Source organism: Camelus dromedarius, chromosome 5, assembly GCF_036321535.1.
Source record: "Camelus dromedarius isolate mCamDro1 chromosome 5, mCamDro1.pat, whole genome shotgun sequence".
NCBI lineage: Eukaryota > Metazoa > Chordata > Mammalia > Artiodactyla > Camelidae > Camelus > Camelus dromedarius.
This window is the reverse complement of record NC_087440.1, coordinates 84,213,012-84,229,267: the sequence shown is the minus strand read 5'-3', so window position 1 is coordinate 84,229,267 and position 16,256 is coordinate 84,213,012. Positions and strand designations below refer to the sequence as shown.

Below are 16,256 nucleotides of genomic sequence, written 5' to 3'. Positions count from 1 at the left end.
CTTGACTATTTCCTTGATGATCCAGTAGTTTGGCATTTGGTGTCCTTATGAAGACTGCCCTGGATGAAGATACCTTTGAGTGTTTGTATTCATGTTTCTGTTTTGTTCTTTATTCTCCTCTTCTCTATATGCAGACATAGTCTCAGGCTTACTGTCAGATTCACCAGCATGTTTTTTTACATTTCCAACTCTACCAGTGGAGCCCATCAACAAGAAATATGCCCTCGCATTTTTCTTTTTAACATTTGCTAAGTTGGTGTCAGATAATCTGAATTTTTGTGTCTTTGAATGAAGTTTTTAAGAAATTCCATGTTTTTCTTTTAAATTCAGTGCTTTGAATGTGTTCTCTGATTTCATCTGTAGTTCTTTCTGCAAATCCTCTGTAAATTGAAATCAAGACTCAGATTTCTCATTGCCTTTTCCAAGTCATCCAGAGCTGCTTTTCTGGATACTACTAAACCAACAGTAAAAACAGTTATACCCTATTAGAACAGTGATTTCATTTATTCACTCAAATATTGTGTGCCTGGCTCAAACTAATCTTCTATGATGAACACAAAAATCCCAAATGGTACCATTACCATTAACAGACGATTGAACAAGTTTTGCAGTCTGACTTGGAGGCCTCATAATAATTTTCTGACCCCTGTTTGTAGGCTCTTTTTCCTACCTGTTAGAGAAAATTTATTCTGCTGCTTCTAGAGCTACCTCAGTTTCGGGGAATGTACTTGCTGGAAGAAGACAGCAGAGGCTTTGGTGTTGGGGATAGTTGGGCCAAGCAGCTCCTGCACTAGCCACTGTGGGCGGCACTGCTGTGGCCCAGGCTGCTCTGTCGGGCCACACTTAACTCTGCCAGAGACCCAGACAAGGGGATAAGCAAGGCCCGGGGATCGAGAATCAGGCTTTCCTCAGGGAGCAACCTTTTCAGCCCTTTATTCTCACTTTTCCACCCATTACTTCTGGAGGATATTATTCTGAGCTTTTAGGTCCACATGACTCATTTTGAGTATGAGCTCTGAGGTAAAGAGGGCAGAGTAAGAGGTCCATTCACATCTTCACAGTGTAGCCACATAGATCCTTTACTTAGCAATTTCCAGGAATTGATCTTCAACTTTAAGTATTGGAAACTGAGTTTTTCAGAATATCTTAACATCTGTAAGATGTATTGCATCCAGGCCAGATCAAGCCTGGTACAAGACCAGGCCCTCAAATGAAAGCTCTTCTCTTGTGATGGGCTACTTCTGCTTTCCAGTTTCAGTCCATATTATCTTATTTAATTCTTAAAACAACCTTGTGCAGTAGGTTATATTATCCTCGTTTTAAAGATTAAAAAAAAGGCCAGGTCCTATTAACACTTTCCTGACTGGAACAGGTTTCCTCTAATAAGTCTTCCTGCATCAAGTGTCCTCTGCCTTCAGGTCATCTAGTAATCTTCTAAAGCACAAATATAGTGGTACTTCTCTCCTGCTATTCTATGCTTTCCTCCAGTAGTCCCCCCACTGTGTTCTGAATAAAGGGCCACACCTTAGTATGGGATTCGAGGCTTTTTGATCCAACTGCTACTCATATACTCAAACATATGTACTCCCTAGGCCTTAGACACATTATTTACCAATATTCATGATAATAGCTAACATTTGTTGGCTCAAATAATGTGTGTTTTCTTTGTGTTCTGTGGTGGATGGTAAGGATTCTAATTAAATAAGCTGAAGACCTACCCTGAGAAACTTATAATTTAGTGGAAATGTAATTATGCTGCAGTATTAGTAGATAATAGAGGATTAGGATAATAAGAACTGGGAGTGGGACACTGGGATGAGAGGTGTTACTGCTTATTCATCTGGTTCTTCTACCTTGAATGACCTTTCCTTTTTTAGTTAATGCATTTCTATTAAGTCCTGAAGATCTGGCTCTAAACTGAGAAGCCAGAACAATAGTCTTTTTAATTTCGTAAGAAGTCATACTCAGAATGCAATCCACTGCTGTATTCCTAGGCCTATGAAAGTACCTAGCACATGGCAGGTGCTCATAATTGGATGGATGGATGATGGATGGTTGGATGATCAGGCTTAAAAAATGTTCCTCATCTTACCATCAAGGAATGTGTAGTCTAGCTGTAAATATCCAGAAAGGCACTTTGGCTTTGATTTCATAAGCTATCCTTTCAGTTAAGTCATTTCTTGCTTTATATGAGAGATCCTTTTAAGTGCCAAAAGTAACACTGCCAGGTGTGTACTCACTTCCCATTTCTGGAATGGAACTATATTTGTCTGCTCTGGAAATTTTTCCTTCAAACATTTAGGAGAAAAAAAAATGAAAGATAGCATTGTTCATGGATACATAAGAGCCTGAATGCCAAACCTGATTCTGCAATTTTTCAGCTCTGTGACTTTGGGTAAGTAACCAAGCCTTCCATACCTGCTTTACCTAATCTCCCAAGTCTCTCTTTGTGTAAAGTGGGGATAATAACAGGCTGGCACCTCATATTATTGAGAATATTAAAGGAGTTAATTCATTTAAACTGCTCAGTACTCAGTAACTGGTGGGTGTTATGATAATTAATAAGTCACAATTTACATGTATCTCTTCAGATTTTTATTTCTATAAGAAGCTAATAGGGAGAGGGTATAGCTCTCTGTTGGTAAACTGTATGCTTAGCGTGTATGAAGTCCTGGGTTCAATCCCCAGTACCTCCACTAAAAATAAATAAATAAACCTAATTACTTCCCCCCCCCAATAAATAAATAAATCACAAATAAAAAATAAATTGAAAAGAAGCTAATAGCAAACATTTAAATTCTAGTTATACACGTCAAATTTAAGCATTTAATATAAACCAAAATGAATGGTAATTCTGGAATCTAGGTGGGTGATGGAGGCTTGGGGGCTCATATACTATTCCCTTATGTATAGTTTTGAAATTTTTCATGATACAATTTAAAATCAGAAATATGTAAATATGAAAAAGCAAGTAACATTTTTTTCTAGACATAAAGATTAAAATGCACTACATTATTTCTGGCAAATGTTATGATTTTATAAAATACTGTTTATTTCATTTGATGTTGAAGTATTTTTATATATATTTTATTAATGGTTGATAAAATGAAACATTTCTGAAGTGGAAGGATTTTGCCTGTTTGAATTTTTTTCGGATGAGCTCTGTGATGCTTGAAGATAAATGTAGTAATAATAAATCTACTTTACTTTACCTGGAAGAGGTTTCCTTAGGTGAATTTTTAATCTTAGCCAACAGCTTCACAACTGTTTTTTGGATGAGAAGTTTTTTGATGGAAATGTTTATGATCTTTTTTCAAACTTTTAAAAGTTATGGTAAAACACACATAACGCAGAATATACCATCTTAACAATTTTTAAGTGTACAGTTCAATAGTATATTTATACTGTTGTGTATCTGTTGCTACCATTCATCTCCAGAACTCTTTATCTTTCAAAACTGAAACCCTCTACTCATTAAACACTAACTCCCCACTCCCTCCATCCCCGCAGTCCCTGGAAACCACCATTCTACTTTCTGTCTCTAAGATTTTTATTACTCTAAGTGTCTCATATAAGGGAAATCATACACTATATGTCTTTTTTTGTGATTGGCTTATTTCACTTAGCATAATGTCTTCAAAGTTCGTCCATGTTGTAGCATGTATCAGAATTTCCTTCCTTTTTAAGGCTTAATAATATTCCATTGTTTTGCTTATTCATCAGTTGATGGACACTTGGGTTGCTTCCATGTTTTAGCTACTGTGAATAATGCTGCTGTGAACATGGGTGTACAAATATGTCTTTGAGATCCTGCTTTCATCTCTTTTAGGTGTATAGCCATAAGTGAAACTGCTGGATCATATGGTAAATCCATTTTTAATATTTTGAGGAACTGCTATGCTGTTTTCCACAGTAGCTATTTCCACAGTATATTATTTTATGTTCCCACCAACAGTACACAAAGTTTCCAGTTTCTCTACATCCTTGCCTAATACTTGTTATTTTCTATTTCATTGATAATAGCCATCCAAAGAGTTTTCAGGGGGTATCTCATTGTGGTTTTGATTTGTATTTCCCAAATGATGCGTGATGTTGTCTTTTCATGTGCTTATTTGGACAGTCATGTATCTTCTTTGGAGAAATGTCTATTTAAATTCTTTTCCCATTTTTGAAGGTTGTTTTATGTTGTTGTTGAGTTGTAGGAAGTCTGTATATCCTGAATGTTAATCCCTTGTCAGATATATGATTTGCAAATATTTTCTCTCATTCTATGGGGTTATATTTCACTTTCAAAAATAAGGTTGACCAGAATAAAATTGAAGTCCCTTTCAGCTCCATGAATCTGACTTCTCTGACTTAATAAATATGTTTAGTGGAACCTAATTTTGCCTTTCCTTAATTGAGTTGCTGCTATCATAAACATTGTTGTTCTGTGTCACTGGAATGATAAGGGTTTGTGGTGCTGGGTGGAGTTCATCTACCTCTATATTGTTGGCCCCAGAGAGATGTATGAGCCTAGTTAGTAGTTTTCTAAACTCGATCTGAAATCTGACTTCAAAAATCTCATCTATTTGAATATGCCTTCAGAAGGGAAAGGTCTCTTGCTGGTTGCTTCTGACTTGCTGTCCAGTTTCTTTTTGTTTTGTTCTTCTTATAATGTATCCAAGGATAGAACTACAGGGTACAGCAATACCTGTGACCTTAGACAAGTTACTAACCTCTCAGACTCATCAGTTATAAAAATATAGAGAGAGAGATAATTAAATGGGTTTAATACATATAAAGGCTCTAAGAACAGAGTCTGGCATATAGTAACCCTCAGTAAGTGTTAGTTATTAGGTAAAAACATGGTTGGAAATGAGTATGGGCATAGGAAATCATATTCTTTTAACTTGATTTTTTTTCTTTTTAAACTTTATTTCTAGCTACTCTGGAAATTTGAGATTTGGCTATAGAGGTAACCATCCATTCATCCTACTTTGTCGCATTAGGCCTGGGCTGTACACGTTTTTACATCCCATCTGGTTTGTACCCTTTTTCACTCAAGCATCCCTATTTGAATGATACGATTTGAATGATGTGGTCATCTAAGATTTGACAGGCGTGAAGTATTACTGTAGTTTTACATTTCTTTTTCATTATGAATTGTTTTTAATAGTCACATGTGCCCCACATTCTTGTCTTTTTATAATTATCCCTAATAATCAGACTAAGTGGAAAACATGCTTGAAATCCGAAGTCCAATTGCTTTGTTTTCCTCCGTACACTAACATTTAATATAGAAATAACTTCCTTCTCCATTCTCATTTTCCAAATCAGTAAGTCTTACAATGAATTTTAGGAACTCTATTTTGACTTATTTTATAGATGTTGCAAACCATACATCTCAGTTTCAATTTATAAAAACTGAGACTCATAGAAGTTAAATGTAACTTATCCCACTTAAGTGGTAGATTAGTAACAAGAGAGAGAACTCTATCCCAGATACCTGACACTCATTGTTCTCTCTGCTGCCTAAAGCAGAAAAAAGTGTTTTTATGGCAAAGGTTGGGGTTTTCCAAAGTGTGTTATGTAAGTCCATTTCTTTAATGCTTTGTGGGGCAAAGGAGCTCCTTTAGATTATGCTGGCTACTTCCTCTTGAAGGTTCATAATGCACCTTAGTACTTTAAAGATGCTAAAAAGTTCTGAGGTGAAGAAACCTGTCTGGCTTTGATAAATTCTGGATTTTCCAAATATTGGGGAAACTCTTTGGAAGTGCTAGCCTAGGGATTTTTGGGGAGAGAGAAGTTGATTTTTGTTTTTAAAATTTTTATTTATGGAGTTGGTAATTCTCTCTGTTGCATTCAGCATGATTTTTTCCCCTTCAATTGGCTCTGCTACAATCACTGCATCTTTTTTAAAGCCAGTTAAATCATCTGATTGAGATTGGTCATGTCAACTGTTAACAGAAGGAGCTCCCTCAGAAAGATGATTCTAGAAAAAGGATTTATCAGCTTTTTAGGGCCATTTGCATCCTGTGGGCCTCTCCTAGTCCCATAGGCCCTCTGTTTTTCCCTTTCCTTTCTGTCATATCATCCAAAGATTAGAGTTTATCCTGTTTTATATAGGAGACAAAGCTTGCCTGGAATGAAAACATCCCTGGAGAGATAAGACTGTGACTAAGTCTCACTCCAGCATCTAAAGACAGAGGATTAGATTAAGAAGTAAATAGCATAATACTGGCATAGGGTTTTGGTTTCCTAAGAAATAAATTAAGTTGTTCCCTGAGAATTTTGAGAAATACGGCTTTGGCACTAGAGCTGCTTAGTCAGGGTTACCCCTAGGATTTGGAATTGAGAACACAGGGTGGACTTAAAGGGTTATGTCTGATCCAGAAAAAAATATCTCCCACCTGGTCTTTCCAAGGCCTATGTTTATTTTAGTATCAGAGTTCTAGTAGGAGATGTGAATGTCACCCAAATCAGTTCATCTTGAAGGAGATTCCCACTGACTAGGAGCTTCTAGGAAGAGACTCTGTCCCTAAGTCCCAAAGACATTTTTATTTCAAGCCACCTCACCAGGGTAAGACCCCAGCTGTCCCTTTGGTGCTAATTATAGTGGCAAATAGCCAAGCATCTGTATCTCAGCGGTGACTTCTCCAGTGCTTGCTGTGTGTTCTTGTGTCTTCAGTGGGGCTGGTGATACCTTGTAACCCTTCTGTGGTTGCTTTAGAATATCTAATTAAGTTCATCGTAAAATAAAACTTTTTCATTTTTTAAGGCATTTTGGCATGGTTTAAATCTCAAGCAAACCAATGTAATAATGTTTTGTGTCCCTGCAAACCTTGCAAAATTCTCAGATGAAGATAATTCTTGTGTGTGCGTGCGCATATATGTGATGAAGTGAGAATAGTTAACTCTGTCCACTTCTGTGGATACTGTGACCTTTATTCATCTGGAAGCAAAGCTCAATTTTTCCTTGGTTTGTTTCAACAATGTATTTTGTGCTATGTTAGTGAGTTTACTCTGTAATCATTAGAAATCAAAAAACAAAACAAAACAATCCAAAATAAAATGAAGCAATATGGAACTTTAGGAATGAGTAAAGAAGGAAGTGGGACGAGGACTACCATAGGTGACACTTTAGAAACACTTTGTTAGCTCTTTCTACCATCCACCATTACTTCTAGACTCAAAGCTCATCTTTTTAATCTTTTTTTTTGTTCTCATGTTGGCTTATTTTGCATGTTTTTATTCTGTATTTTTCTTAATATATTCAGATTTTTTGAGAGAGGACTGTCTGTGTTGTTTTTATGTCTTAAATACAAATCTTTAGTAAATGAGACTAGAATTTGACTTAAATGAGGCCACAAACTTGGCTTCCAGGACCCTAATTTCTTTTAATTTTTAATACTTAACTATAGTTGATTAACAATATTGTGTTAATTTCTGATGTACAGGTATATTGTGTAAGTTTCAGATTCTTTTCCATTATCAGTTATCACAAGATACTTAATATAGTTCCCTGTGCTATACAATAAATCCTTGGTGTTTTTCTATTTTATATATAGTGGTGTGTATCTGTTCATCTCATACTCCTAATTCTTCCCCCTCCCTTTTTCCCCTTTGGTAACCATAAATTTGCTTTCTGTATCTGTGAGTCTGTTTCTGTTTATTTACAAAAATTGATTTGTATTATTTTGTTAGTGATCCTGTTTTCTTTTAAAGAACCACTAAAAATGTGTGATAAAACCTTGACGCTTTTAAGGAGCTCAGTTTGGAAACTAAGATTTATTAAACGTACTGTTTTTTAAGTTTGAACTGAAATTAACACAGGAGGATTTAGTTTCTATTTGATAAAAATTGACAACATTCAATATGAATTACAAAGAAATAGAAAACTGAATCTACTTACACTAAGCATCAAACTTTAAGAAGACTGACTTTTCTGGAAGTAGTAATTTTCTTGACCATTTAACACTCACAAAACAGTATATTAAACTAGTATATTAAACTCTTTGGGTTCCTTGCTGGGTGGTTCTTAACAGAACGTACTGTCACATCTCTGGCTGCCATTCATCAGTAGTGTGCACTGAGGTAAAAAGTCTATTGTGCTGTGTTCTCTTAGGACAGGTAGGTAAATTTCAAATAGCAAATTTAATTTGCTCTCTTGAGTATATGATTTGATTGGAGTTACTGCTACTTTGCATAATATTTAATTAGTAGAAGGTTTCCCAGTCTTCTCTTGAACACTGTAGGTAGATAATTCTATGCTTAGATAAACAAATTTCTGTATACTTATAGGGGAAAGATTGAAGGAAACCACAAACTTTGAGTGATTTTTCTTAAACTTGAATTCCTAAGGTTACACTGTGTAACAGAAATGAAAATAATTTCCAAGAATCTTGACATAGTTCTGTTTTCCAGCATGTTTTTTGTGATGTATGTGTGTGTATTTAACTCTTATTTGTTAAAACATTTCATCCTTCATTATGAGGCTAGATTAAACTGCCTACTGGTTGTTTCCAGTAATAGATTGTAAATTATGTTTTCTCTTGAACCATTATCCCTTTTAGTCAAATAAATTTTATATGTCCAGATGATATAAGGATTTAGAAGTACTCCTATTAACACTCTTCTCTTATAGAGTTTCTTCTGTTTGTGTTTATGTCTCCTGCTGGTAGCTCTTAGAGTTAAGGTTCCATGATGTGGAATTTACTCAATAATTGTTAAAATTAACTCTTACTGGTACTGCCCTGTCCATGTTAAGTCATAATATGAGGTAAAAGAAAGTAGTGTTTTTATTTCAGGGCTTTATAGGGAAGATAGATAAAAGTTTTGGGGTTTTTTTATGTCTCCCCACTGTATTTATTATAACTTCTCTCAAAATTACTATAGAACAAGTAGCCTAAAGATAATTTAGCTTTTTTTTGTTTGTTTTTATTGAAGTATGGTTGATTTACAATGTGTTAGTTTCTGGTGTCCAGCATAGTGATTCAGTCGTATGTGTATATGTATGCATAATCTTTTTTATGTTCTTTTTCATTATAGGTTATTACAAGATATTGAATATAGTTCCCTGTGCTGTGCTATACAGTAGGACCTTATTGTTTATCTGTTTTACGTATAGTAGTTTGTATCTGCTAATCCTAATCTCCTAATTTATCCCTCTCCCAGCCCAGTAATTTAGTTTTAACTGTCCACCTTTCCTTTCCCCCACTTTCAGTAAAATGCCCAATTACACAGGTTAAGGATCAATTTAAACAATTTTATATAAAGTAGAAAAACAGCAGACCACTCAATTATCTGCATTTTGTATGTCTGCATCAACATACATGTATTTGTAGTACTGGTATCAACCTCTTAAGTGTTTGTAAATTTCTGAGAATATTAGATTATAACGATTGGTGGTTGCCTCTAAGGATTATAATTTTTTTTAATTTCTTTTTAGTCTAAATACTTTTCTCTGTGATTTGAAATACTCTTTCTGTAACTATATTTAAATAAGTCTGATATACCACTTTTTACTTTCTTAGAAAATATATAATTGGTACATTTTATGGCTCAAAATTGCAATTAGCACTGATTCATAATTCAAGTTTAACTATTTACATTTTCTGGAATTTTTACATGTGAATTTGACAGCATATCATTATTTGCAAACAAAAGCAGTTTTCGGTTGTTTGCTTTTTTTAACTGTGCAATTTGAGATACATTTGAAAAAAATGAATAAAATTATTTTTGTTTTATATCAAGAAATGGATGAAAAGAGGCTACTGGATCCAGGGTTGAAAGTTCATAAAGGCCTCTGGGATTACACTCTGAAGAACCAGCAGATGGAATGCCTGAGTGACTGAAGAAAATGGGTGCTAATGCATCTAACTATCCTCATTCATGTTCCCCGAGGGTAGGGGGAAATTCTCAAGCCCAACAGACTTTTATAGGTAACTGTTTCAGTTTTCTTTTGTGAATGTAAATAGAATTGTATTTTCAGTGGTCTTTTTAGATAAAAGAGGATTGAGCTATGGTAAAAGTTATGTATAATAATTCTGTAGCATCCAGCTATTTTCCCAGAAAATGTAAATCTGATTTATATGATTTTTATCCTAACCACTCTGCCATAGCACAATTGATTTTTTTTCTTTGGTTGTCTTAACAATAATTGCCAGTTACCCTAGGAAAACTAGCAATCTCTGTTGGTGTGAAAAATAGCAAAATATATATTTCTTGTGTCTTGGTCCATTTATTTTGCCCATACAAATGCAGCCTTGGTGTAGTTAAGAAGGAAAAAAAAGAAATATTTCACAATTATATATAAGTAATATTCTTAATTTACAAATCTGCCTCTTACTTCCCAAAAATCCATGATGAAGATCTGTGATACCCTTGATAGCCAAAGAATCAACAATGTTTTTTACAGTTAATAATGTACTTTGTTTGTCCCTGTTCCTTATTTAATATAAAAATGAATTCTTTGAACTTTTTATCTTCCTTTGTTAAAAAAAAAAGTCAATTTTATTTATTTGAATGGTTCATGAATGTCTGTCTGTAAGAAATTTTTACCACAAAATATGTGTTAAGTTGAATGTTGAAAACTACTGCTAAGAAAAAAGAAACAAATTTTCATTTGTTTAATTTCCTTCTTAGGAACATCATCCTATTCTCAGCAAGGCTATGGTTGTGAATCAAAATTATATAGCCTTGACCATGGCCATGAGAAACCACAAGACAAAAAAAAGAGAACCTCTGGCCTTGCCACCCTCAAAAAGAAGTTTATCAAGCGTCGGAAATCTAATAGGTCTGCTGATCACGCCAAGCAGATGCGAGAACTCCTCTCTGGGTGGGATGTTAGAGATGTCAATGCATTAGTGGAGGAATATGAGGGAACTTCAGCCTTAAAGGAACTTTCTCTACAAGCCAGTTTGGCTAGACCAGAAGCCCGGACATTGCAGAAAGATATGGCCGACCTTTATGAGTACAAGTATTGTACTGATGTAGACTTAATATTTCAAGAAACTTGTTTTCCTGTTCATCGTGCCATTTTGGCGGCAAGATGTCCATTTTTTAAAACACTACTTTCTTCCTCACCCGAGTATGGGGCAGAGATCATAATGGACATCAATACAGCTGGTATAGATATGCCCATGTTTTCTGCGTTGTTACACTACCTTTATACGGGAGAGTTTGGAATGGAGGACTCAAGGTTTCAGAATGTTGATATCCTCGTTCAGCTTAGTGAAGAATTTGGAACACCAAATTCCCTTGATGTAGATATGCGTGGACTCTTTGATTACATGTGTTATTATGATGTTGTCCTTAGTTTTTCTTCAGACTCTGAACTGGTTGAAGCTTTTGGTGGAAATCAGAACTGTTTAGATGAAGAGCTCAAAGCTCACAAGGCTATTATTTCAGCACGGTCCCCATTTTTTCGAAATTTATTGCAAAGGAGGATACGGACTGGTGAAGAAATCACAGACCGAACTTTGAGGACTCCCACAAGAATTATATTAGATGAGTCCATTATACCAAAAAAATATGCGAAAGTTATATTACACTGTATGTATACCGACATGGTGGACCTCTCCGTTTTGCACTGTAGCCCCTCTGTGGGGAGTCTCAGTGAAGTTCAGGCTCTCGTCGCAGGGAAGCCAAACATGACTAGGGCAGAAGAAGCCATGGAACTTTACCACATAGCATTGTTCTTGGAATTTAACATGCTTGCACAAGGTATGAAATTCTGATTTTTAATCTTGATTTCTAGAATTACATATTTGTCTTCCAAATTAAAAACACAACCAATACATTGCATGATTTCAGTGTTTGGCATATGACAGGGGCAGTTTTTTCAAATCTGTAGTTACGACATCTGAGACAGAATTGAGGGTTAGTATTAATGTGGCTCTTCATTTGGTATTAAAACCAAACGTTCAAAACTAGTGACTAAGCAACCGATGAGATTGCAGGCTCTTTCTTCCCTAATGTTAGATGATCGGTGTGGGAATATGTAATTACTCAGCTACCACCCACCTGCACCCTGTGTGCCCTAGAGGTTTGAGCTAGCCTTGTTTCCCAGATTTCAAGGTTATTCTTGATCGAAGACTCCTTGGGTAACGGATTCTCATATTTATAGTCAGTGTCTTAATGATGATTAAATGTTTAGAATAAGAATGAAAGTTCATCACAAAAATGAAGATAATCCCATTTGGATACAAATTTATTTGAATCAAACAATTGGGCAAGGTTTCTGATATAAATTTTAAAATATTCTGTATCTTCTTTTCAAGTTCAGCTTGTACATCAAGCAGCAGCCTATAAGGTATGAGGCATACTTAGTGCTTAGACTCACATGCCTTCTTCATTTAATTTAAACTAAAATTTTTAAGTTAGAATGGCACACTTTTTGTGTTATAGGCAAATAAATACATGAAAGTTGCATTAAAAGAATTGTGTATCTGTTGGTAAATATTAGAATCTTAACATTTCAGAGCTGGAAAGAGACCCTCCCTGTGAGAGCAAAGGGAATTTGCAGACTTGACAGAATGCACTCTTAGCTTTCTGTAGCCGTATATTAAAAGAAAACAAGCTGTATGACATGAAATTACTTGAGAAATTTAGCTAATGAGTATTTGCTAAAAGAACATTATAAGTTGCCAATTAGAAAAGAATGTTTATGGTTTGGGTAAAAGACATTAATTTAGGTAATGAAATCTAAGCACATTTTTCTGACTTGAAAATAATGTGTATTATGTGGCTAAATCAACAAAGTAATAGGACTTTGAGAAATAAAAATAAAAGCCCCAGTTAAATAACAGTGTCAGTAATAAAATGGGAGAAATTATAAGAAGACATTGATAAGCGTGAATGGGAAAAGTTGAGATTTCTATTACATAAAGAATTTTTAAATCTTATTTTACCATTACCTGTGTAGTAATAGTACTAATTTTGTTTTATTATCATAATCAAAATGTCATTAAAATATTTTCTTATTTAAAACAAACATTGTTAGTAATAGTAGACTATTTAGATGTCAGACTATAGGAAAATGTTATCAGAAATAACCTAGCATCTTGATCTACCATTCTTTTATTCTGTAAAACCAAATTTGTCAGAAAATGCCTCTACAGAAAAATTTAAAGGTTGCAACATTACCAATAAGATACGATAATCTCTATTTTTCTCAAATTGGTTTTATTTTTTTACAAGTTTAAATAATGAGAAACCAAAGTATATTGTATATACTTTACTGTTTTTAAAAATAGGAGAACATCCCTTAAATATTTTTTTTGTTTTGTTGTTGTTAAGTTCTTAATGAAAAGTAAAATGGTGAGCCAGTTCTTGGATTTTGGATAATACTTGGTTCTTTCATATTAAGTGAGTTAAAATTTTTATATATGTAATTTGGCTAGAAATTGTATTTTTTGGAGCACATTTAATATAAAACAACACTCCTTGCAGTACCTTAATCTTAGTTACTTAAAACAAGCAAACAAATATTCCCTTAAATGTAGCTGTGCATGGCTCTCTGTTTTCTTTCATTATTCAAAATAGAGTTTGGGTTATTTGTTATTTTGTTTTTTGCACACCATGTAGGTCTTATCTTTCTCCCACACCCATTATGGATTTAGGGTTTATAATAGACCATAACTTCAATATAATTTTTACCTCATTTCCATGGGAAGGAGAATATTGAGTCACTTGGAGAGGGATTTTATATCATAAAGCATAAGAGCTCAGGCTCTAGAACCAGACAAACTGGATTTGAATCCTTCACTACCATGTTTTAACTTGTTTGACCTTAAAGTAAGTCACCTCTCTAAGCCCCCGTTTTCTCATTTGTAAAATATGAATAGTAACCGTGTAAGGTAGGATTATGAAGATTAAAGAAAATAATATAGTTAAGTGATCTGAGTAGTGCCCAGTACATAGTAAGCATTCTTACTGTCACATGTTAGCTGCTGAATGATAATCATCACAACATGTAGTACTCACTACCACAGTCTTTTCTGAAACTAATTTTTTAAGTTTTAAAAAATAATTTTATAATTATATTGACTAAACCCCATATCAAGAATATTTTACAGATTTTTTTCTAAGTAATCACTGTTTTTAAGATTTTCTTATAATTTTATCACTAGTGAGTTGGTGTATGCCACTTAGCAAACTATTGTATCTGGCTGTTTGTCACTCAACAGTTATTTTTTCTCTATTAGAGTTCTGCAAGCAGATTAATCTTACAGTAAATACTCTGAGGTATCTATTACCTGTAATGAATTAGCATGTCTCCTATGCATCCAGCATGGTACTAGTTATGTGCCATTTTGGAGACAATTAAGAAAATAGTCACTGAAATAATTTTCTGTGTTCTATGAGTGAGATGAGGACTCCCAGTTAAGAAAGGCTGTGAGACTAACTGTTGGGTAACTTGAGGGTAGGACCAGGCCATATTGTTCTCATCTTTGTGTCCCCAGTGCCTGGGGCATAGTAAGTTACTCAGCAAATGTTTATGAATTAACTACTGTTACCTTTTATTCCAGATTAAATTTAACTTTAAAGTTAAAACCCAGTTTTAAAAGGAGACAAATTTTAGCAGGGGAGGCTAGGACCTTGACACTACATATGCCTTTTAAGATACAGAGGTGATAACAATAGCTTTAAGAACACCATAAAAAGGGGCAGTATAGGCAAATAGCAAGAGTGGTTTGGCAAGTGGATAAAAGGGAGGATTCCTGGCCCACAATGAGAATGTATTTTATTCAGACAAGTAGGCAGTCACTATTAGGAAGGTGAATTAACAGGTAATGGGGGTGTCAACTTACTGGCCTGGCATTTTAGGACTAGATTTAACTTCACTTGGTTTCCTACATTGCAGGTTGAATACACATTTATTTTTATTTCCTCCAAAGCACTAATATTATAGTAAAGGAATAAAATAAGTAAACCCTCAAGGACAAAGATATTTGGGGAGAAAACAACAGTAGAAGAGAGGATATTGAAATATTTGGAAGCTTGAAAGCAGATAAAGAACTGATTACTGGCTTACCAGAGAGGAGAGGTCTGTAGACTTCTAGAGCTTGGAAGGGGCTCCTGAGGAGAAGGGAGGCAGCCCACTTACCAGAACTGTGGAATGGCTCAGGCTGGGAAGTACTCAGGTGCTAAGTACTCTGGAAAGAAGGGATACGCACAGTATACAACTAAAAAGAGATTAGATTTTGAGTCTGAATACCAAGTGGTTGTACCATTTCCCCCATTCTGGAATGCATCTTGATATATGGTGTTGGAAAACGATATGGTTCTGTTTTATTCCACATAGTAAGCTGGTTTTCTGAGCACCTTCTATTAAACAATGCATTTCCCTCCCTGATGTGTGCCACCCTTTATTAAGCTCTCTTGTATATATACATGGGTCAGTACTTTTTCATTTTGTTTCACTGGTCCATTTATCTAGTCTTACAATACTATCACTTGCAGCCAGGTGGAAAATCCTGACCTGCCCCCTCAATTCCCTTCTGAACACAAGAGATATGAGGCTTATTTTCAGAGAAAGTGAACTAGACAGATTCCAAATCTGGAAATAGCTATAAAGAAGGGTGGAGATAAGGCACACATTTGAAATCTGGAATTATGTGAAAGCCTACAGACTAAGTGATGAAGTCATTCCCTGACCTTCTCCTGCTCTGGTCCAAACCTTCAGATACAAGACAGTAAACGGGGCTCCAGAAATGGTGAATGGTAAACAGCCCAAGAGCATATAGACCTGTTCTGGGGCTTCATGATGAAATTATGCTCAGGAGTTACACAATCAAATAGCTGATTTGCCTTCCAGTTGTTCTGCAGAGAGGGTTACAGGCAGCAAACCTGCTTGTGCAAAACAGCATCCAAATAGCTATTTACTACCTCGGTCTTAAGTATAAAAAGCCATCCAGAGCTCACTGGACATTTGAGGAAAACTTCCAAATAGAGACAGAGATAAGGACAAAATGCTAGAAGAAACAGACAATGAAGGGAGCAGAAGAAAACTTCAATAGAATCAAAATATCTGTATATGACAGAATATTTTATTGAACAATGAGACATAGGATGCTATAAAAGTAAAAACAAACTTTGGAAATGAAAATTATAATAGAAGAATTGAAAGGTAAAGTTGAAGAAATCCAGAAAGTAAAGTAAATAACAAAGAGATGGACAACAGTGGAGACAAATAAGAAAACTAAAGTATTCATCCAGAAGGTGTAACATGTTAAATAATGGTTTTAGAAATATATACTAGAGAAATTGGA

The 16,256-nt window shown here is 34.9% G+C and overlaps 1 protein-coding gene across 2 annotated transcripts in view; it reads left to right on the top strand.

Moving 5' to 3' along the window:
- The window catches only part of BTBD7 (BTB domain containing 7), an 83,762-nt gene that overhangs the window by 23,775 nt on the left and 43,731 nt on the right, over positions 1-16,256 (top strand). For both annotated transcript variants that reach the window (XM_064486215.1, XM_031454229.2), the window contains exons 2-3: positions 9,736-9,923; positions 10,627-11,706. In XM_064486215.1, the coding sequence (XP_064342285.1) occupies positions 9,842-9,923; positions 10,627-11,706 (1,162 nt within the window). In that variant the 5' untranslated portion in view covers positions 9,736-9,841. The remainder of the gene's footprint in view (positions 1-9,735; positions 9,924-10,626; positions 11,707-16,256) is intronic.